This window comes from Prinia subflava, chromosome 4, assembly GCF_021018805.1.
Source record: "Prinia subflava isolate CZ2003 ecotype Zambia chromosome 4, Cam_Psub_1.2, whole genome shotgun sequence".
NCBI classification, from domain to species: Eukaryota; Metazoa; Chordata; class Aves; order Passeriformes; family Cisticolidae; genus Prinia; species Prinia subflava.
This window is the reverse complement of record NC_086250.1, coordinates 822,573-846,055: the sequence shown is the minus strand read 5'-3', so window position 1 is coordinate 846,055 and position 23,483 is coordinate 822,573. Positions and strand designations below refer to the sequence as shown.

Sequence of the window (23,483 nt, the reverse complement as noted above, 5' to 3'; positions counted from 1 at the left end):
AGAATTCCTGCCATTGAAAGCAAAGCAGGTACTAGGAGTTATTACCAATAATGTCTAATTCCCACTGCAAGGAACATGAATCAGTTCCAGAAGCAAACAGAGCGGTGGTATCAGTACAGAATGCAGCTCAGCTGCCCCCTGAGCATGGCTGTTCCATTCCCGTGCCAGAGATGTCTCCTGATGAGTACAGCCAGTGCCCTCCCTGTGAGCACAGGAGCTCTGAGGGGCACCTCCCCGTTCAGAGCGTGCTGCCTGCCCACCCAGACTGCTCTGCTCGGTCATGGGCAAAGACAGACCCAGCTCCCCGAGGTTCCAGCAGCACCCAGCACACAGAGCCCGTGGAAAGCACAGCAGGAGCTCACCTGCTGGATCTGGGCACGGGCTGAGCCTGTGGACTCCAGAAAACACCTCTGGCACGAACCGCGCACGGAACGGCAGGGCTGGGAGAGGGGAGAGCAGGAGGAGCTGGCACCAGGGGAAAAGGAAGGAAATGAGGGGCACAGGGCACAGCAAGGTTCCAGCCATCTTCTGCAATTAGGGAAACTCTTCCCAGCCCTTACCGTGGCAGAAGGGATCAGTGGTGTGCCCAGGCTGTGACTTACAGCTTCCACCTTAGCCTGGCTAAGGAGGCCGTGCAGATGAACCCATCCCCAGCACTGCAGCCCCTCACACAGTCCCCCGGGAAGGGCTGGTGCAGCAGGGTCACAATGGCTCCTCCTGTACATCACCTGCCCCTCTGTGTTCTGCATTAGCAATCACTGCTCCCGAGCATCCACAGCATTAAAGCAACCTCGTTTGTACTGCTCAGGTTACATCAGTGTCCACGCTCACTCCATGTCCTAGGGTTTCAGGGGTTTGGAACTCTGCCACCAAACCTCCCTTCAGCATGGCAAAGTGGGGCTCTGCCTGTCCTCATTCCCCGGGCACCTGCACAGAAGGGTTTTTACAAAAATCCCTCTGCAAGCATTTAAGGTGTTTTTGTTTTTCCCAACCTAGAAATATTATTGATTATTACTATTGCTATTTGACAACAGTACAAAATTAAATGTTACAACTAAATTGAATTACATTAAATGATACGACTAAAACACAACACAACACTTTGTTAAATCCAATGCAGCACAAGTTCCTACTAGAGTGCACCTCTTTATTTTAGTATTAGCTGACACATCTAAGACTACAGACTGCATGACAGTGGGTAATTACAGGGGTAGCTCAAATAGCAAAACCAAAAAATTTCATGATCATTTAGGAAAAGATGCTAAATTGACAACAAAGTTAGGCTTACTGCTTAAGGCTTATGCAGTAATTTGAATAAAAATGCTAATGATGCAATGGACTGATGTAACGATTTCTGAGATTTAATACTGATTAACTAATTTAATGATTTTTAACAACAACTTATAATCTTTATGTGATTAAACAAGCTCATACCACGTCAACAAATACTTTCCACTTTAAGAAAGTGTAGAAGACAATTTTGCATTTAAAAAAGGAAGAAGAACAGGTGGAGTCTGCAGTCTCCTTTGCACATCCAACCAAAGGTGGGGTTTAAAAGTTAATCCTCTGCACTCCAAAAACAAATACATCACATACAAGGAATTGCCACAGGAAATATTCTGTTCTTCACAATTATTTTCTAGATTAACTATTTGTTTATTGATTGATTCTTAAGGATCAAGCCTTCAACTTCCCTATTTTGCTTCAAACCATAGTGACCACAAGTGCACAAGAGAAGCTGTTCTGCTCAGAAGGATCCAGCTGCTCCTGCTCCAAAAGCACCAGGAACGGCCTCTCAAACACCACACGGCTGAGCCTGCACTGCTGTGCTGACCAAAACCAAGCACTGCCAAAATGTGGAGCTAATGCACTGTACAGATGGAAGACCTGAAGAGCAGTCAAGTTATCAGTCAGTACAGTGGACTTTGTAAGTGCCAAAGGGAATTTTTCAACAGGACATGAGATTATGCAATGCAAATACAACTTGATGGAAAAACTGGATCCAATTATAAATAAGAACTTTATTAGATAGTTTCTAGCACATGTTGAAGAACAATAGTCTAACTTGTTGATTTCTGAGCTAGAATTTATTTTTCTTCCAGCTAAGTTGCATGCAGACATTCCTCTTTTTGAATCAAGGGGCAACCACACTGCTAAAAATTATCCTTCTGTCTCCTTTTCTATGAAGTTCCCAAATCAAACAAGGTTCCCAGGGCTGCACATTCCATGATCATACCAGTGTGTCTGAAACTGAGCCTACAGCTGACTCCTGAACTGGCACAGGACCTGAGGGCTCCACATGAAACACAGCAGTGTTCCAGAATCAAATACTTCTCTATAATGCAGACACACTGTTAGATCAAGACCTTATACTACCTGCCAAGAAGCTACAGTGTTCAGGATTTTTGTGTCTCTCAAAAGAGACAAATAACAGACTCCATGTGGTTCTTTACAGATATCCTTTCAATCACAGCTTAGGGCATAGAAAGGTGGACAACATGAATTACTGAATTAATGTCTTATTATCTAAATGGCTGCCACCCACACTGATCCTTCTGTCTAACCCTGTTTTAGCAGGGTCACCAAGCTCATTCCCTTGCAAACAAAGACAGCCATACCACAGGACCACTTTCAAGTGCAGCACAGCTTCCTCTTCAACCCCACTAGCTACCAGAAGATTTCCATAAATGACACTGGTCTGCTGTCTAAGACACCAGAATTCTAACCAGAACCAGACTGGGGCCCAGAGCTCAAATGGAAGAAGATTTTCTGAGCTTGATGCACAAGACAGGATTCAGAACTACTCTCCCCAGGTTTGAATTTGTACTTAGGAAGGACATTTCCAGGGTCACATTATGCTGCAGGTTGTGGCAGCATCATACATAACATGGGGAACAGCAGGTAGGAGAACTTTTCTTATGAATTTCCTTGAATAATCTGGATTCCTTTGTAGTGAAGAGGTAATAACTCCCCAAACATTCTAGAACCCATAACTGGCATGAAAATGGAAATTCCTCCAGATGTTCAACAAATTCCAGTGAAAATTACACAGCTCAAAATATTGTACACAAGAATCTGAAATACTGCAGGCAGCACCACTTAATTACTAAAATCAAACAGATGCAAGATTGGGCTCCAGCTGTTTCCACAGCCCCTCTGGTATGATGGATATAAATTGTCATGTTCCTCCATTTCAGCAGATGAAGAGGATCTCTGTGATAACCTTTCATACCCTAAAGATTCTTCCTCTGGATGTAACTTGCATTGCCATTTGTATTGACACGAACAGTAGCAAACAGAACATGGTGGGGAAAGCTCACCCTGCACAAGCTGAGATGTCTCACTGCTGCAGCCACAAGACAATAAAAGAGATTGCTTGAGATTTTTACAAGTTCTGACAGCCAATTCCACTGCTGCTGGCTGGCTCATAGGATTTAAATATCTGCATCTCAGGTTTTATAACTTGCCTCCCTAAGGAATTACTAAGCTCCTTTCCAGAGACTCTTTAGAAGGGAAACCATTCACTTTGGAAAAGACAGGTCTAATGCCCTTCCTCTGGGGGCTCTGGTTTGGCTTAGTCCCCTCTGTTCCCTGTCAGACACAACAAGAGTGAACCTGATTGCTGTGAGTCAACAATTCTAATCCATAAAGTTCAAACATCAGGATGCCAAGGACTGGGCTTCACTCACAAGCATTACTGTGTCAGGCTCTTGTTTCCTGAAATTAATGGAAAAATCTGAGGTAAAGCAAGATAAAGTTACAATGAGGAGGAATAAAAACGTGATTGCAATTGTAGCAAAAGGTAATCAGATAGATATTTCCATTATAGGGAAACCTAAAGCAAACTTAATTTTTAGGTTGCAAAGAATCCCTGTGATCAAACTTCTTCAAAGCTGTTTGTAGGCACTTCTGAAAGAACTCCAAATCTGCTTCCTCCAATCAAGTCTTGCTGTTTTCACCAGCAATCAGGGTAATTGAAGTGACCTCAACTCCAGCTAACCATTTAGACCTGATCCACTTAGACACTTGATAATATACAGACACACTGCAGAAAGAGGCTTTCTTAAGAGAAACAGGATTAAAGCCATATGACAAAAATATCTGTAGATTCTTAGTGTTATACCACACCCACCTATGGGACCAACAGAATTCTGCTGCTTGACTTTTTAGGCAAAAGTCCATGATTTTCTCAGCATCTTCTTTGAACGATTCCAAATTCATTTAGGCCAACACTGTCTCCTTAATTTCACTACTCTGTTCTACAGAATACATTTTGTCATTCCAGCCTTTCAGACCTCGCTGCCATGCTTCCCTCTTGGTTGCATTTCCTCAGTTCTGTTATGACCTGTAACACAGCCTGTTGGCCCAGTCACTGATATTTGGCCAGCACTGAGAATTTCAGTATTATGGATATTACACAGCACATCCCTAGCTAAGCTCTTTCCAACATCCACTTCTGGACCTGCTGTCCAGGAATCTGTCTAAGCCCCATTTGATCTTGCAGACACTGCCTCCACAGTGCAGACTTCTCTGTGGCCACCAAGCCTCAGGACCTGCTGCACAAAGAAGTGTTTCCCATGCTTTAGGCACGTTTGACACTCAGCAGAAGAGCAGAGCCTCCCATGTAGCTCTGACCTCCTGTACCAGCAGCCTTGTCTACATCTGTGCAAGAGTTAAATCCCAACGTGGGAAATAAATTCCCTCTTCCCATGAAGAAAATACTCTTTGTCACTCAGCAAGTGGCATGGTAGTGCATTATTAAGCATTGTTACACTCTGGTAATTTCCCTGTAACGAAAATTTCAAATATCATTTGATGCTCTATTGGGTGTCCATGACAAGGTGCTGGCAGCAGAGGGACTGCAGGAGCCTCTGGGAGAGGAGGCCAGGGCTGCCCTGGGCTGGACACAGCTGGTTCCTGGTGCTCCAGAGGATCCTGCAGACACCGCTCAGCCCAGTGCTGTCATCTCCGGGAAAACGAATTTTAGATAAAGCAAAACCTGCCACACAGGCAAAGAACAGGGCATGGGGGACAAGGGTGACAAACAGCACCGGGAAGACCAAGCTCGGAGACGGAGGAGGGGCAAGAGGTGCTCCAGGTGCAAAGAACAGATGTGCTGCAGCCCACGGTGGGGCAGACAGGCACTGCTGCCCTCTCAGAGCCCACACGAGAGCAGATCTGCTCCTGAAGGACTGCAGCCCCACGGGAAAGCCCACACTGCTGCAAGGAACGAGCTGTGTGGCTGGAGAAGGCTCTCAGAGACAAGGCATGAAATACTGTGAGGCTACCCTGCTTGTCCTGCTAGATTTGGGGGAAAAGCCAGGATTTGGTGAGACACTGGAACAGGTTTCTCAGAGAAGCTGGGGATGTCCAGTCCCTGGAACTGTTTAAGGCTGGGCTGGATGTGGCTTGGAGCAACCTGGTGTAGTGGAAGGTGTCCCTGCCCATGGCAGGTCGGTTGGAACTAGATAACCTTGAAGGTCCCTTCCAAACCAAACTATCTATGAGTCCTCAGAGAAACTGTGTCCTGACCACACCCACCCCATCCCGCCCTGCACTCAGAGAGCAGAGGAGTCTGGACTGGACTCAAGGGGAGCATGAGACATGGGACTGGAAAGGTGTTGTTTTATTGTTTGACTTGGTTTCCTGCTACCCAGACCTTTAATTGGCAATACATTCATTTTCTCCAGGGTGAGTTTGTTTTGCCCATGGCAGTAATCAGCATCTCCCTGTTTTTACCACGATGCATGAACCTTCTCATCCTGATTTCTACTCCTGTTGTATTGAGGAGAGTGAGTGAGTGGCTGCATGGGAGCTTGGTGGGAGTTTTAGCTGAAGTTACCCCATCACAGACATACTTTTATGTCCCAAGACCAGCTTAGAAATATATTTGTAACCTGAGAAAGAGAAGTCTCACTGAAGTAAGCCCACACATTCCCATGCCAGAGGTGGCTTCTAAGGCTGTTGCTGATGTTCTAGGTAAGAACTGGGGCTCAGAAATAGACTTCCTTAACTCTTCAGGCTGGAAGAGTTCAGCTTTTATAAAAAGAGATTGATTGCAGTCATGGGCATGATGGAATGTGAAGAAATGAAGAACTGTCACTGTACACCCTGCACAGAAAGAGAACTGCTGGATGAAGGAAGATGCAGCTGAACCAGTAGGGAAGATCAGGGGCACCTGCTCTTCAAAACGGAATTCCCAAAAAGCAATGAACCACAGCAGGGAAGTGCACTCAAACAGTTTACTTTTTACCTGTTTTATGTATTCAGTAAGGAAATGTTATTTCATAAATGCTGCCTAACCCAGCACCTCTGCCATGAACTATACTGAAAATTGTGGTGTTAAAAAATTAGCTTCAATTCTAGTATGATACAAGAATACAACAATCAACTCTTCGGTTTTAACAGGTTTTTTTTTTCTTGCCAAAACCATTTTCATGCTGTCTTTTTTCCTACTCAGCCAAAAGCAACAGTGATTTTGGCTCTATGCCATCACAATAATCAGCAATACCAAGAAACTTAATCACAATGGCAGCAATGGAAATAAAGCCCTGGAAGAAGCCAAAGGTTCTGTACAACCTTATTCACAAGGAAGAGTTTCCTAGGCTGGAGTGCTTCCCTTCAGCTCTATAGGATGGCATGAAACATGCTCTCACTCTATTCCCAACTTCCTGTGGAAAGCAGCCACCTGTGTTTCTGAGGACAATCCTCCAGGACTGGAAGATCATTAAACATCAGTAAGAAACTGAAGCAAATTGGAATGGTGATCATGCAGGATCAGCAACTCTGACACGCCCTGACTTCTGAGTACATTCAACAGAAAAGAGAAGGGAGGGGGAAAAGGACTGAAGAAAAAAATATTTCTGGGTAGAAAATTACTTGGCATTTCTTAACTCAAAATCAAGTTTCAAAACAGTGCATTCTGGTTTCCTTAAGAGTAAAAATATGGGAAGCTAAATCTGAACGGGCTGTGAAAGTTTGCTGGTATTCATCAACATAAGTTGGCACCTAGAGATACTAAGAGATACTTCTAATCCACACACAGCTGCTTTTCCACTTGGTTTTTGTTATATTATACAGCTGTCCTAATTATCCCAAGAATTAGAGGACCTTACCTGGAGGCTACAAACCCACAAAATAGTGAAGCCCAAGAGACATTAGATAGAAGATAAAGCTGATTGTCTTTACGCCCAAGTCCTCCATAGAAGAAATTTGGAGATGACTTTTGATTTTCTACATAGTGGCTCCAGTTTCTGGAGTCTGCTTCTCCACAGACAAAGCGAGAAGAGGGAGAAGACAAGACTCATAAAGATAATGAGATCAGGATGACATCAGCATCACTCTGAAACGTACACAACAGCTGTTCTTCCGCAGCAAAAATTTCTTTTGTGTTCTCTCTATCAAAATGGTTTCTATTTTAGACATGAATAGTAGGCACATACCACCAACAAGTGAATGTGATACAAAATAAATCAGCAGCAGTATGACCCTACTATATAATTACAGAACAGATGACTGAATTTTCATCTGTTCAGACAAGAACATTTGAATCTGTTGCTCCAAGATACTTTAGGAGAAATTCTGACAATGCTGATCTGATCAGAACAACAAAAAAGCCCTTTCCTGTGACAGATTCAAGAATGCCATTTGGTAGCCTTCCACCCTCTCCATTAGAAGAAAAGGAGCATTTTAAGATAGAATGGCTATAAGATTCTTATCAGCTCTGCTCAATGTCACCGCAGGCTTTATTTCAGGAAAACTCTTGAGAAAGGGGTTCCTGGGATAGATTACTTCTTGGGATTCGTGGGCACTTAAAAACTACATCTCATTTTATCCTAAAGTGTTGATTTTGAACAAATACCCTTTTCCCTCAAAGTAAAAAAAATGAGAAACATACATAAATTTTAATTAATTTGAAAACTACAAACTACAACCATAATGCACATAAAAGAGACTGCTTTTTGCTAATCATAAATAACTGTGGTCCATGGTGCCAACTCCTTGGAAGCTCTTCCACATATACCAGGTTAAAAATAATTCCCTCCTCTCGTGAATGACAACATTCACTGTACATGGGGCACCACATAAGGAGGTGGATGGAGGAGCAATTCCTTCAGTAGCAAAGAAAGTTGTTGGAGCCTGACCATAGCAGATGATGGGCACTGGCACAGCTACCAACACACAGCAGTTTGCCAATTAAGAAGGGACACATCCAGTCTGAAAGTGGTTAGGTACTCTGACTGAATAAGCAGGACTATTTGCATTCCCAGGTTTTCAAATACTGCTAAAAGTCTATGTGAACAAGGCAGATGAAGTAAGAAATTCTGAAATTCCTGAATTTCTGCCTCTGAATGGAAGGGCATATGGAGACATAAAATAAATTGTATGAAAATATTTACTCCAGTCTTCCTGACTGCTAACAATTAAACACGCAAATTAAGTTTTTATGAGGTTTTGACATGGTTCCCAACATCCCTCACTTCCAATCCCACCATTATACTTGTCTTTTCTCAAGGCTGAACTCAGTATTTTTTTCCTTTTTGGATTGGTTTGTACCTACAAAATACATCCCTGCAAATGACACGGGCAAGCCCATGAATGCAGACATTGTTACAGTCACATAGACACACTTATGCAGAGACAGCTTGGGGTTAGAAAAAGAAGCTGTATCAATTTAAGTCATATTTATAATGACAAAATTGCATTCCGTCTAAGGGTCACAGGAACGATTGTGCTGAGTTGGCCCTTTCTGGTAGGATCAGAAGGGGGGTAGGGAAGAAACACCTTTTACCAAACCAGTTAAAATGCTATAAAAAAAAAAAGTCAGTCTATGCAGCCCAGGCCTTATAAGGAAGTGTTTTTAAACATTTATTTCTTGAAACACAAGGTTTCAATCAACAGCCACCGGAGACTCCGGGGTCATGATCTTCCCCCTCCAAGTTCTGCACAAAGGTCAGAGAGGTTTTCCCTCTATGAATGGAGCTGCCTTCCAAACACTTCACTATGGAATAAACAGCTTCCAACCCAGCCTGCAAAACTCAGCATTGTTGTCTACAAAAAAGACAAGCTCTTGGTAAGATATTTCATGCTCGTACTCTCTGCAGACTCTTTACAAATTAAGGGCCTGTAAAATCCTGAACCTTTATTAAGTCTGTCAGCAACAAGTAAGTTGAGAAGAACACCGTATGTCACTGTGAGAAGCCTGGTGAGTGCCTACACTGGACTCCTCAGCTGCCCAAGCAGCTTGAAGTGCTGCTCACACCTTGACATGGCAGTATGTCCACAGTTAGCACAGACACAGAACGAACACTCAGGCTTGGCATTAGCTGGGCTCACGTCAAAAGTAAAATATTGTGAGCTTACATGCAATCTGGAATATGTTCTAATGAAAGACAGAAGTTTAAAGAAAAAGTAAGAAAAACAAATGCTTTGCAGCATTTAAAGCAATGAAGGGACAACACAAAGCAATGCCTTTAAGATGTATCTCCAATGCTATTGGAATATTTCAAGGATCAATTGTTACAGTCAACAATGTTAATGTAAGTGTTACTAAAGGTCAGAACTAAAACGGACGGGGTGTGTTCTGCACAGCCTCAGAGGGTATTTTAAAAGAAGCTAGCTCATCTCAGTGTGCACCTGATAAACACTCCTGTGGGTGCCCCTGCTGCTGGGGCTGGGTGCTGGTGCCTGACCCCGGTGCTGCCCTGCTGCAAACGTCGTTCCTTCGCACCCACCCGCAATAACTCACGACACTGAAACCTGTCCAGGAACGTATACTTGTTAATTTTGCTTTAGATGGATTCTATTAAAACGTGAAAATCTTGGCAAGGGCCGGGGTGAGACTTGCCCACTGTCTGGGTCCCTTTCCCACCCAGCCAACAGGGCAGACTTTTTAGTTCATTATCACCTCATCAGTGCTCCTGTCAGCTGCCAGCAGTGAGAACTGGACTAAGCCACTCACTAATTCCTGGCCCTCCTGCCTCCACTGAAGCAGCAGCAAATCCAGAACAGATGGATGCTCTTTAACCCTCTCAACCCAGACACCTTCTTTAATTATTCTAATCGAGCCACCCAGCTCAGGAGCAGGAGTGAGATGCAGGATGACGGTGGGACAGAACTGCTGCAGCTCAGACCCTTACCAGAAAACACCGCCCTGCACCCTGGACCCTCTGCTGGGAAGGGAGGCAGCTGGCCAAGGGCAGGGGCACGAGGGAAAGCTGCAAAGGGATGCATTATAAACCAGGGCAAGCCCATTACCCAAGCTCTGAATGATGCCAGAGGGCAAGGGCTGGCTCTTGGTTCTGAAACTGCAGTTGCAGTTCAGGCTGCTCTAGCAGCTCGCTGTCAGTCATCTCTTCCCACCACATGACACACAAGTTTCAAACCTTGCCTTGTGTTGTCTGAGACTTATGGATTGCCATTTCAGTGCACTAAGCCAGCAGAAAACTAACTTCAGAAAAATGTGGCTATTTTATTGCTATGTTAGTGTCCTAAATCAGTGCAGCAGAGTTTTGTGAGCCGCAGACACAGCGCAAAGGAGGAGCTGGGAGAGGGGAGCAGGAGCAGATGGCTCTGCAGCTCAGCCTGCCCTGCACTCACACCACAGCTCCTCATGTTCCCAAAAATGTATTTTCAGTCTTGGCCTGCAGACCGCAGAGCACAGCTTCATTCACACAGCAGGGCAGAACCAGCGCAAGTTTAAAATGCTCGAAGGGGATTTGACTGTATCTAACATCAAGAGGAACTCTTCTGTTTATTTTCATACTCATATAGTTCAGTAAGACCTAAACAACTGTGGAGAACGTGCTAAGTATAATACTCAGAAAGAATGAAATTTTTTTTAGATTCTCTGTATGATTTTGTATTCCCTGGTTTGCTACAGAAGACACAAGTGAAAAAACCAGCATTACAGTGCCCTGGCATCTCAAATACTTTATACACTTAGAGGCTTCAAGAAAACCCTTGCTGAGTTATGAAAAAAGCAAGAAAAAGTAGTTATATATTAAATTTTAGAACTTGGAAACCTAAAAAGGGTCTTGGCTAAGGTAAAATTACACACCTAGAAGAAGTTATGAATATAATTTAGAATAACTACTTTCAGTCTTGCCATTCTGTAGCACCTTATGCATAAAAAAGGAAAGACCCAGAGGAAGAAATTCAAAGCATACTAACAAAATGATAGCATATCTGCAAACCCAAAGTGTAGGCCTGGAAAAAATCCCAAAGTGGTAGCTCTGAATCCAAATCAGCACATGGCATGAATTATTAGGAGCATAAATGCAGCTTAATTGTCATTCTCCCAATCAGGCTATTTTAACCTCAGAAGCCCTGTGATTGCTTCTCTCTGTTGTACCTTTCCTCCCTGTATACGAAATACGAAATATAAGAAGAGAAATGAAAGAGTCAATTAGCCTCCTGCCCTGTACCATGTAAACAATGACTCCTGTTTACCCCAGGGCCTAACTGGAACCAGTCTCCTGAAACCAGGAGAGGTTGACAGGCACAGTATGAAAAGTAAAGCTTTTTAGAAAAAATAATTTGCTTTATCACTTTTACAAACATGCTTGATTAAACGCTTTAAAAACCATCCTGCTCTTGCATTTTTCACAAGAAAAGTGTGTCCTTTTCTTAGCATTTTTTTCAATTATAAGCCATGCACACAGATTTTAAGCTAAATCTCTGCAACACTTTGCATTTACTTTTATAATTGACAACGTTAAAAGTTTTGAATGAGGAATATATAACATCCTAATTATTAACTAACATCACATTTAGGGCACATCTCCATTAACAGAATTGGGTTTCCATGTATCATTGTGTAAAATTTGTCATTTTGCTCTTTACTAACACAGACCAACATTTACAGGATGAGACAGGGGTATAGAATAGAAGAACAGCCAGTCATGTCTAAAAGAAAGACTTTTGGCAACTGGCCAATGGAGCCAGAAGTCCCAAACAGCTTTAAGGACCACTGAGCTTTGTGTAACTGTGAAACAGGCCAAGAAAATATTTGTGCATGTGGCTGTCACAATTCTGGGAATTTTCAGTGAAAAGACAATCGAAGACAAAAAAAAATACCTAGCAAAACCAGAAAAAAATGTTAGAATGCCACTGAGAATCTCCTGTCCTTCATTAGATAATAATGTGTAAAAATTACACGAGAAAAAAATATTGATCAAAACACATAGTTCAGACATAAACTAGAAAATTGGGCACTGCATGAATTCCAAAGAGGAATGAGAGCTTTTTTTTTTGTGCATTCTTACAGTAAATATTTTAAAAATGTTTTTTCTAAGACTTGTAGGATTTTCATTGGGAATAGAGCACCTGAAAGGTAGATTTTGTCCTTTATTATGCACGTTCCAGACCAGCCATATCAGTATGCAGAATGGGAATGAAAGTTTAACTGAAAAGCTGTGACTGTTGGTCATGAGGGGTTAAATTTTCCATCTTCACCAAGCACGCATTTCTTGATGATGGTCTGCTGATTTATGTACCATTGCTTCCAAACTGACTTGGCAGTGGGAAAGGGGGTAAAACAACTCTGAAGAGCTGAGGGGTTTATTCCATGCAACAGATTACAACTTGACAGCTCTTAAAAAGTATCCCTACCTTGAAAATACATTACATTTTCATTAAATCATTAATCTGCTAAGAAACTCATAGAGCTTATCAGAGTCTACAGAAAATTAGCTATACTTATTTATAAAATAAAAATGACCCATACACTAGACAAGTCAAACAAAACACAAGAGATGCATGCACATTGCAGCCATGACAATGTGTAACCAGCTGGACCAAGGCAGGTGTACTCTAAAAAGCATTACACGTAATTTACTACACTGCTTACATATTAATACCACATTGCTACTTGGAGAGTTAGCAAAAAGCAAATGAAAGCAGAATAGAGATCTATTAAAAGACACTGCATCTCCCATATATGGGAATAAAGCTTTTATGTTATTTGTAGCACTGAGATGAAATCATGTAGCTGCCCAAAGCAATTTCTGTCCCTCTAAAACGATTTCCATTAAAAGCCTACAAGTTCTGTTTCAGGAACAGGCAACTAAAGATGAAGTTCTTAGTTGCATTTAAGTTGCACTGAGATCACATTTGTCCTTGGAACAGAACAGGAAATTCAGTATCTGTATGAATACAGACAGAGAGGATGGACTGCAGGGCAGGTTTCCTCTGTTGGGCCAAGTGCACTGACCCCCTGTGCTCAGCACCAAACACCTTCTCCATGCTCCAACAGCTCACCTGCATTTCTGCACAAGTGCTGCTTTCTTCTGGCTCCAGGCCTCACCTGCAGGCTTTCATTCTCTGTTTGACACCTTGCTGTTGATTTTCCCTTACTGCACAAAAGAACTCGCTCCAGTGCCTCATTCACAACTGCTTCTCTGGAGTAAATGAAAGCCTTAATAACTGTATCTTGATTGCAGAGTTGATTCATTTTGACTTTGTTGAATTTGTGGCCTTTGCTGAGATCTTTGGGACTGAGAATTAGAGAGCACACTGTACCACTGTACTTTGGACATAGAGGGTTTGCCAATTTATTTCTTGCCTCATTTGTCACAAAACCGATGAAACTGCAGTCCAAAGCCAGCTTCATATTTTTAAAGGCAAGGCAAAAATGTATTTGTTTTTCTTCTAAATTAACATCTCCTGGCTAAATTAATCTAGTTTTTCAAACTCAAAACCAGAGCCCCCACTAACAGTGAGACTCCAGCAAGCAAGATAAACCCAAAGATCAGCTCAGCAAAACAGAACAGATTGCTTCTCTCCAGTTACAGCACTGAAGTGGCAAGAAATGCATACTCAACCTTAGGTACAGACACACAAACCAAAAAAAAGAGGATGTAGAAAGGAACTGCATGAGAACATTGTGGAAGAGGGAAATACATGAAGAACTGGGTATCTTACATGCACATTTCCTATGAAACACTTGCGCCTCAAACTGATCAAAAAAATCTACAAACCCAGTATCTTCAGATTTTAATTCCTGACATCCCTGAAGTTCTGTGGCCATGGGTGAACGAGTCACTTGATGTTCTGCTTTTCAGTTTACTCCTTTGAAGAACAGCAGTGGCATTTCTCAGTTTTTATTTAAAAAGATGATTTTGAAATGTAAAATCCTTCAGTGAAAAGAAGGAAATTGAAAAATACTATTATTTATTGTTGCATTATTAATATTTTTGATGACAGTGTGGCTAGATGAGATAAAGGCTTTTTCCAAGTCTAAGAAGATATCCCTGGCATTCTTTATTACCTAGCAAGTCCTAACCCTTTCAGGTTTCCTGCCTAATGAGGACTTGAAAGGCAGCAAAAGTTTTGCAGCAACCTTGAACCAATAAATTGAATTATTTTTATTCCTTCCAATAAAAAAAGAAGTTCCCTTTGCATGGAGAATACTCAACATGATTTACCTACAAAAGCAAAGTTTCTCTTTAGAAATTGAATCTGCAAGCCAAAGATAGTATTAACAGACAGAACTGAGCCCACATCACGTGAGGAACCAGCTCAGCAGATAATACATTTTACAGGACACGTTTTTCATTCTTACAGACATATGGAAAGTGTATGACTTGTGCTGAAGAATCACAAAAACTGCAAGATAACAGTCTCCATCCTCAACTTCACCTAAAGTATCCCCGAAGCACCTTCAGCTGTGTTGAAGCTATTTGTGACATGCTGATTTAAAAACCTTCCTAGAACCCCTCTTCCTTTTCCTGAGATTAGTTTGAATTCCCATCTTGTTCCCCCCCTCACCTGAACACCCACCATGGCACTGTGGCCATGCACGCCCCGGGGCTTTGGCTTGTCACCCACTCCATCAGGGATGATGTGGGCAGCAGCAGGCTCGAAGGACATGCTGAAACAGACGTCTCCATTTCTACAGTAAACTACTGTTTATTCTTCTCCAGCTGCCTGCTTACTCACTTCACTGTGGTTTAACAAGGAATATCATCCCTACCTCTTGATGAGACAGGTCTGTGAGACGATGACACAAATCCTCCTGAGATCCAAACTGCTCCATTACCAAAACTAGGACTTGGCATATGGGGACACCTGGTTGATTTGTCATGATTTAGTCTCAACAAGTTCATTTCTCTGCTATTCAACACTTCAGTATTCTCTAAACATTTACATGTATCTTTGACCATTTACTCCAATCCTTTTCTGATGAAATCCCTCGCTGCTCAAAGCAACTTGCAGTTGTCATCTTTCCACAACCGTCTCAGTGGATTAAAATCTTTATTCATGAATTAAACTAAATGATCAAACTAGTTGATTGTACAGCAAATACAAACCGTATTATTTAGTTTAACCTCGTATGCAAAGCTTGATTCCTAGATTACATAGTGGAAATAAACTAGTGTGATCCTGTAGTTTGAACTCAACATGAATTTTCAAGCTGTAGAATGCCAGCAGACTGAAAAAGAGCTACAGGTCTAGAGGAAGCTACAGCCACGTCTATGTAGTGCTTGAGGCAGGCCTGACAAAGGGGTTCAGGCAACACCAAATATTAACATTGTGTCAAATGATTTTTCAGAACTCCCTACGCTCCTACATGTACAATCTCCTAGTGCAGGAGCTCCTGGCTCTCCTTATCCTGCAATTTACAGAAAATTATTATAAAACTACGGAACTGGGGAGAACTGATTTAATAGCAGTGGCAGTATCATACCTCAAAGAAACACACTTCCATAGTGCTTAGTGTCATCTTTTAGGATTTCTAAATGACCAGTTCTGGTCAATGTTCATGTTCTTGGCTGCAGTTACATGGAATCATTTTCACTGCATACAAGGTTTTACCAGACAAACCCAAACCAGTATTTCCTGAATCCCATTGCTATGGAGCTTCCTCAGAAATTCCACAGACCTGCAGATGATGCTTATTTTGCCTGAAATCAAAATCAAATCAAAAGTACTGTTTGGGAAGGGAAGAAAACAAAAAAGGCATCATGGATATTCCCATACAGTGTAAAGACAAAGACTGTATGTACTGCCAACAACTTGACTCAGTTCTCCAATTTTTCTTACTCAACTCCCACTTGTCCTCCAGGATTGCAGGGAAGCAATTACTTGCTTCAGAGGTTATTTCTGTAATTAAAGCAAATTGACCTCACTTTTTTAGAAAAAAAGGGATTTCTGTTGCACTCCAGAAGACAGACTGGAGCTAGATTTGCACCACCCACACCCCGCAAAGCTGCAGTGTTATTTTAAAGCCAATAAAGGAGTGCCTTGCACACGCACAGTGACCATGTGAGCACACCCACCCTTGGAGAGCTCCCTCCTCGTGTTTTAACCATGTTGACGATGTCCGGATGGGATTTACAATTGCTCAAAGCTACTATTGTTCACACTACATTAAATCTACAATATATGCAATGAGATACCATAATATTTTCACTTGGAACTTCTATTAACCCGCAACTTGACTGTATTTAATGAAATATGTAGTGCTCACAGAGTTGATTTATATGCATTACTATTTACAGTTCACATTTATAAAAGAGGAAAAAGCACCCTAAGGAACTCATGGTTCTTTTGACTTTAACAGCAAGTAAAAAGTGCCTGATTTGGTTTAGCTCAGTAACACCCCTGGAAGCCCCAGAATCTTATAGCTGGATTAGGGATGGTGACAGGAAACACTGATGCAGCTGAAACAGCCAGCATAGGAAATCTACTTTTGCTATCAACCCTGAGCCAAAACACTCCTGCACATTTTAAAACAAAAATCACAGTCATATTTATGCTTTTTGTGTACAGAATCACACATAAACAATGTCTTTGCATGCAGAAAACTTGGAAATGTACTTTTGTCAAGTGTGGTTCTAAAACTAAGTGATGTGAAGGACTCATACCTCCAAGGGAAAATTGCACAGATTCTCTTGAAGAGATAAACTTTTCATTCTGACAGAATTCTGAGTGTATTTAATTATACAAAATAAAGGCATACAGAATTAGTTAGCAGAAGGCAGTATATTGGTGCCCTTAGTGCTATCTTACAAGCAATCTGTTCTGTGTAAGAGTCAACATAAAACCATCACTGTCCTTATTACTCCACCAATTTAACACTCAGTTATCTACAGAAAAATACCAATTCTTTTTCCTTTAGGTAACATGATCTGCATACAGCTTATGAACTGAAACTTTTACCAAAGCAATGCCTTCTGGGCAGTAAAGAACATGAAATTTTCTTGTGCTGCACCTGTTCCCTGAGATAGTTTGCAATAATGACTAGCAAAACTGAGAAAAGACAAGAAAGGTATTCATTCTCTAGGGTAAGGACTTTGTAAACCTAAAAAAATCTTACATTTTAGTACTCTGTAGATACATATATATATATATATGCCAAGATCTCTATTGATGAGTTCTTTCAGAGCAATTTCTGTAAGAATGTTGCAATCTCTTAATAGAAAACAAAAGCATAACAAAACCTCTCTTTTTTAACACTGAGGCTATATGCTAAATTTTTCACATTCTCATTTGAAAGAGGTTGAATGTTCTTTCACCATCTAGAAAAGTATGACACTGAAGGGATCACTTACACTAAACCAAGTCCCTGGAAAAACATCTTCAGAAAAATAATCTCCCATGGAAGGCCTGGGAACAAGAGCAGAGTGTAGCTAAACTCTCCAGAAGTTAATGACTGGAGCTCTTTTCCTCAGCTCCTCCCTACAACATCAATAGTCTTACAAACGACTGAGGGAAGCAAAACGCTTTAACACCACCTGGTGTAGTTTTCAGCAGTCGGTTCTGCTTCCAGGCCTGTCATGGCTCATTAAGATAGAACAGTACTTTCTGTCTGCAGGATTGTTCTCAGGGACCACAGAATGCAAGATAAAATGAGATACAGAGGTTTTATCAGCAAACAGAACAGGACAGTCACATATTGTGCCAAGATTTTAGAATTTGAAAAGCTACAGAAGGAAAAGGTTTTCAAGGCAGGTGAAGAGTAAAAACAAGCCAGTTGGAAAAGGTAAATATAACTTCCCAATACTTAAAGAAACAGAGTAGACCACAATAATCTAATTCTGTGTGCCCTCATATGGAGCATTTTGTCTATACAGGCTTTGCTAAAAAGGTTCACGTCTTTGCTTTGCTGTTTTATCACTCTGTGACACTTTGAGATTCAAGATTCACTGATGTGAAACATTTGATGGACCAGTTTAGCACTGCTGCCCAAAAATGGGTTAAACTCTTCTGCTTGCTTCCATGGTTCAGGCAAGCTGGTGTGAGTTGCACTGGACACAGTGTGGCAGGCTGATTAGAAATGGATTATTTTTCATATTTCAGACTATTTCAAGTGAAGTAGTTACAATTTAATGGTGGAGCAATATAGAATTAAAATAAAGATATATGATTAAATATTTTATGCTTGAAAAGGACAAAACAAAATTGAAAAGGACAAAACAATGGTAACAAGACACTAGCAAGTTAATTTTCACCATGAGGCCTGAAAAAGCCATTTTAAAAAGAAAATTGCAAAGCTAACAGAAGGAAGAAGGGACTGACAGGGATGCACTTGTTCAGCTTTGCCCCAGCCAGTGAATCCTGCAGACACAGAGTGCCCCCTGTGGGGCTGCAGCTTACTCAAGTGCACATGGAGGGACCACAGCTCAGGTTTAGGTGCCACCGCTGCCACACATGACGGTGACACACCAGGTGACCCCCAGAGCCTGAGCCCAGCTCCAGGGGATGGAGAGCCTGCACAGCCACACCTTGCTGTGATGTGCTCTGCTTTGTGGCACTGACACACATAGAGGGACTGCAAACTGCAGAGACAGATGTTCCTCTGCTGGTAATCCACAGGCATAAACCAGACCTTCCCTAAAGACCAGGAAATTCCCTTATTCCCAAGAAGACAAGCGTGGATGAGTCCACAAGTTACTGTTGGATAGACACCAATACTTCCTTTTTTTCAGTTTTGTTCACCATGGGTGCACACAACCTAAAGTATTATTGTTTACTTAAAGTGTTTGCAGGGGCTTGAAATTACTTCACACCTCATTTTGGATCAACTGATTTTAATTTTCTGGCAAATACACTGTGTCAATTAATCAGTTTCTTTTGGCTTGCTTTCAACTTCAGTTTCATACTCATACCTCCAGACAATGCTGCTTTATTGCTGGAAGATGAACTTTTCACAAGATGAACAACCTCAGCTTCCAGTGACTTAATTTTTAGTTGTGGGTGTTCATGTGCATGCCTTTGTATTTTTCTTATCTGAGAGCCAGAAAATGAAGATGTGGACTTCTCCACCTATGAAATATTTTCAAGTCATATCAAGCAGGAAGACTGCAGCAGAGATGTGGGTGAAGAGTCTTCCTGCACAGCCTGCCTAGGTTGGCATCTCATTTTTACGAGCAGCCCTCCCGCAGCTCCGAGATGAAGAAAGGAAGGCACACACTGAACAGCCTCAGGAAGCTACACAGGCCTGGCTCAGTTCTGATCACTCTGGACCAAAGAAACACCATGTGGGATCAATTCATGTCATTAGAAACTGCTGTGATAAAAACTCAAGAGACTACTCACGTACAGTCAGACAAGAAACCAAAAGATGTCTTCTGACAGCTTGATTTTGAAACATAAATTATTTTCTGTGATAACAACTAATTCATCTGCAAGACCCCTGATTATTTTTCAAGGAACAAGAGGATTGTAAATGATTCTCAGACAAGAACTAATCCTTCTGTTGTGAGCCTGCAGGATGAAAGATTCAACTCTGACGTGCAGACTACATTAAGTAAGTCTGCACACCTTGAATTATAGGGCTAGCAGCAACTGCAATTAGCAGGAGAAGGCATAATTCAGGAAAGGGCCACTGGATACTTTTCCAGGTCTGAGAGAACAGCTTGAGAAATGCCCCAACTGGGACTTCTCAATCCTGAAGCACATGGCTGGGAAGACCCTCCTGTTCCTCCTGCCCATGGCAAGGCTGTCAGGAGCAGCCCTTGCAGACACAGAGTCTGCTCCCCTCCCCTCCAAGCAGCGGCCGCTCTCCACGCTTGGCACTCGCACGAGCTCGGCCTCAGATTAGACTGTTTGTGCTTGGTTATTTTCACACACTGCCAAAATTCGCTGACAACACCAGGGGAAAAAAAAAAAAGAAAGTAAAACTGGTGATTTTCAACAGTTTATAACTCAGCTCAGCCTAAGCAGGTTTTTATGGGACAAAGAACAGAGATTTCTCTGTAGACAGCACTTTATTCCTGCCTAATTTAAACGATTTGCTGTGAATGATGGAAACATTAGAACTTCTTAAAGAAAACATAACAAAACAAAAATCCTAGCAGTTCACTAGTATTTCTCTACAGTAGATCAGGTTTGGTGATATAAATAGAGACCATTATCTGCCTCTCTCATAATTATTCGCAGTAAGGTTTTTTTAAAGAAAATGAAAATATTAGACTTAAAGGAAGAGGGCTTCAAAATACATAGTATTTCTTCAAGGAGTGAAATTTCTTGTTTGGAATAATTCACACTTGAGCTATTCTAGTGCCACACTGCTCCCTAAGGAGTGTGAAATGATCTTCTCAGGGTTACAGAGTCAGCAGTAAACACAAGTTCTACTCTAAGAAACAGTATTTTAAACATGTATTTTCACTAGCATTATATCTAACAACTTCCTATTAAAACCCAGAGGTAACTTTCTGGACTCTCCTTGTTGCTTTAACACTTTCACTCCGTATCTAGAATCTCCTAAAGCAGCATTTCCTAAGCTATTTTTCTCGCCTGCTCCCCAGCCCCATTAGCTGACTGCAGGGCCTAGATTGTTAAATCTACACCTCTACCAGATCTCAAATTTAATCAGTACTGGCTTTGAGCACCTCTAACTTTTCCCACTGAAGCATGCCCTGAAACTTAGGAACCAATATTGCTTCACCATCCCTTTGAACACTATCTGTACCACAGCTGTTTTCCTCCATAAGAACTCCAAAGGCAGCTGATTGCTCACAACACTGACCACTTATTCAATTACTGTTACTTTTCAGTTAAAATAGTAGTAAATACTTTAACAACGTGAGACACTTTTTGCAAAACTAGAAAACAAATGAGTGCTTTTCATAAAAGACTGGGAAATAATATGCTGGGAAAGCAGAGCAACAAAGAAAATGTTGGAGTTTCCGTATATAAAATAAGGTATTCAATTCACTGGGAGTCCTCAGTGGAGACTTGTTTGCAACAGAGCCTCATGGTGAGGGTGAGTTTTTGAAGTTTGGATGCCTTTGGCAGCTTCAGAGAACTTTAAGACAGACCAGCTATGACTAAAGCACGCTCAGCTAGTTAACTACACAAACGTAATGCTTTTTCCATCCTTCTCTCCACGTGCTGACAGCATTACCACTCTCTCCAGTGTTCCTCTTCCTTCTGAGGCACAATGGATCTACCAGCCCATGCAGTCCCTGATACCACATTTCAGCACAGAAACCTTCCAACAATAACTTACACAGCTAAGAGAGGTCATCATTTAGAAGTGAGTAGTTATATTAAAGGATCTACACAATTCCAAATACATTTCAGGATACAGAGTACACTGCGTGTAGACTTTAATGAGAAGGTTTGGCAGAGCAGTTTGGCAGAGGAAAGTACTGTCAAGTGATTGGATATGGGATACATCTCCAGTTGCTTTGGATTCCCACATCACCTAAAGAGCTATTCTTCCCATCCCCCTATACAGCAACTCTCAAGGCAGTCAAATTTATAGCTCAATAAATTTTTTTATTAAAAATAAAAAGTGTGGCTTTTAAGTACTGCAGCCTTCCAACATCCTTATGCCAGGTCTAGCTCAAACTGCTGTAGCTGAATATGAAGCTGGGGAGGCTTGGCCCACTTTATACAGCACTTCTAAGTTAAAGTTTCAAGATCTAAGCCACCTCTTTCCATTTTGTAACAGCTGTTTTTCTATCCTTTCATTAAAAAAAAAAAAAGGAAAGGAAAGAGCCCAGTGTAGAATAGTTAAATAAATAAATAATGGCTCACAAAACCACAGTGGAGGAACCACTGCTAGTCCTGCCAATAAAAATGTTCCTTCTCTTCAGGGCTGGCTAAACAACTGAAAGTGTTTCTAATGAACTGCTGGCAGCACTATCCATCATTGCACTAAATGGATTCATGTCTCCCTAAACTAAGGATAACTATCTGTAATGCACAGTCAGAAATTAGGAAGTACTTAAGCCCGAGAAGTCTAATCCCTCTCTTCTCCCCACCTCCTCAAACCTTGGTTTTATCCAGGCTTCCTTGTTTAAGGATGATTAGAAAAGTTTGACTGATAGAGAACTTCAAACTGCTCCAGTGCTAATGAATCACCTGCATGAGTTTGAAAAATATTTGAGCAGAACAGACATCTGCAGTCTGATTTTAACATTACCAACACCTGACATCATGTTCATCTTTTCCCTCCTTGCTGTCATTTGCTACACTGCCTTGCACCTTACCTTGAAGTAGTTACAGGCTGCTCAAAGCAAGAGGGCACATCCATTACACCTAGAATAACTGAGTCCCAAGAGCTGCTTAGGATCTTTGAAGATGCTATTGTGCAAATAATAGAAGTCTACGTGAACAATCAAAAGGAAGAAATGTTTGTGAGCTGTAGTGGGAGTACGAAAGCCACGTCAGTCACCTCTGAATGCTCGAGTGATTACAGAGAGCTGCCATCTGCAGACACAGCCACACAGGGGCTGTCTTTGGAACAACAAGGATCAGGAAGGAGTGCAGAGAAACCAATGAAACACCTACAAATAATAAAAGAAGACACTTACTTCATTTCCAGGACCTCCTCCAAATGTTTCCTTCTTTCAGCTCGTAGGTTGGTCAAATGGGTTTCCTTCTCAGCCAGAGACTGCTGTGTAGAGGACAACTTTGCTTTCATTGACTCCAGCTCCTGTTTGACCTTCTCCATAGCCATCATCAGCTCTTCTACCTGAAACATTTTTGGAGAATACAGGAGGAGAGAAGAATTATGCAGTGTGATCAGCTGGAGCTCACTAAAGTCACAGCTAAACCGGAGCACGAAGGTTACAGGGCGCGGGTGGCACCTCTGCAGGCTGGAGGCGCCTCCCAGGGCTGTGCACGGGGTGTCTGCCCTGGAGCAGGCAGCCTTACAGCCTGGGCTTAGCTTGCTTTGGTCACTGCAGCACAACTCCTCTGTATTTCTGTTCTAGAGAACGCAGCACAGGGAAAGAGGATGGCCTCTGTATGTGAGCACTGCCCACAAAAACGCAAGCTGTGAAATGAAACACACTGAGAGTCCACCAAAAGGATAAGGGGCTTTCACTGTAAGTGATGCCTAGAAAGAAACTACATGTGCACTTTAGGAACAAAGACAACATTTCTGAAGCAGGGAGAGGAGTGGGTTCCCATCAAGATGTGAGGCTGCTTCCCTCAAAATACCACCTGAACAATGCCTTCAGGCACGTGCAGGGATTGAGCAACACAAGACATTCAAAGAGTTGCTGATGGCAGAGAAGTCCAGC

The 23,483-nt window shown here is 41.9% G+C and overlaps 1 protein-coding gene across 6 annotated transcripts in view; it reads right to left on the bottom strand.

Annotated features, from left to right (window-relative positions):
* Positions 1 to 23,483, bottom strand: part of ERC1 (ELKS/RAB6-interacting/CAST family member 1) — a 250,634-nt gene that overhangs the window by 64,281 nt on the left and 162,870 nt on the right. For all 6 annotated transcript variants that reach the window (XM_063395072.1, XM_063395071.1, XM_063395073.1 and 3 more), the window contains one exon: positions 22,770 to 22,930. In XM_063395072.1, coding sequence (XP_063251142.1) covers positions 22,770 to 22,930 — 161 coding nt within the window. The remainder of the gene's footprint in view (positions 1 to 22,769; positions 22,931 to 23,483) is intronic.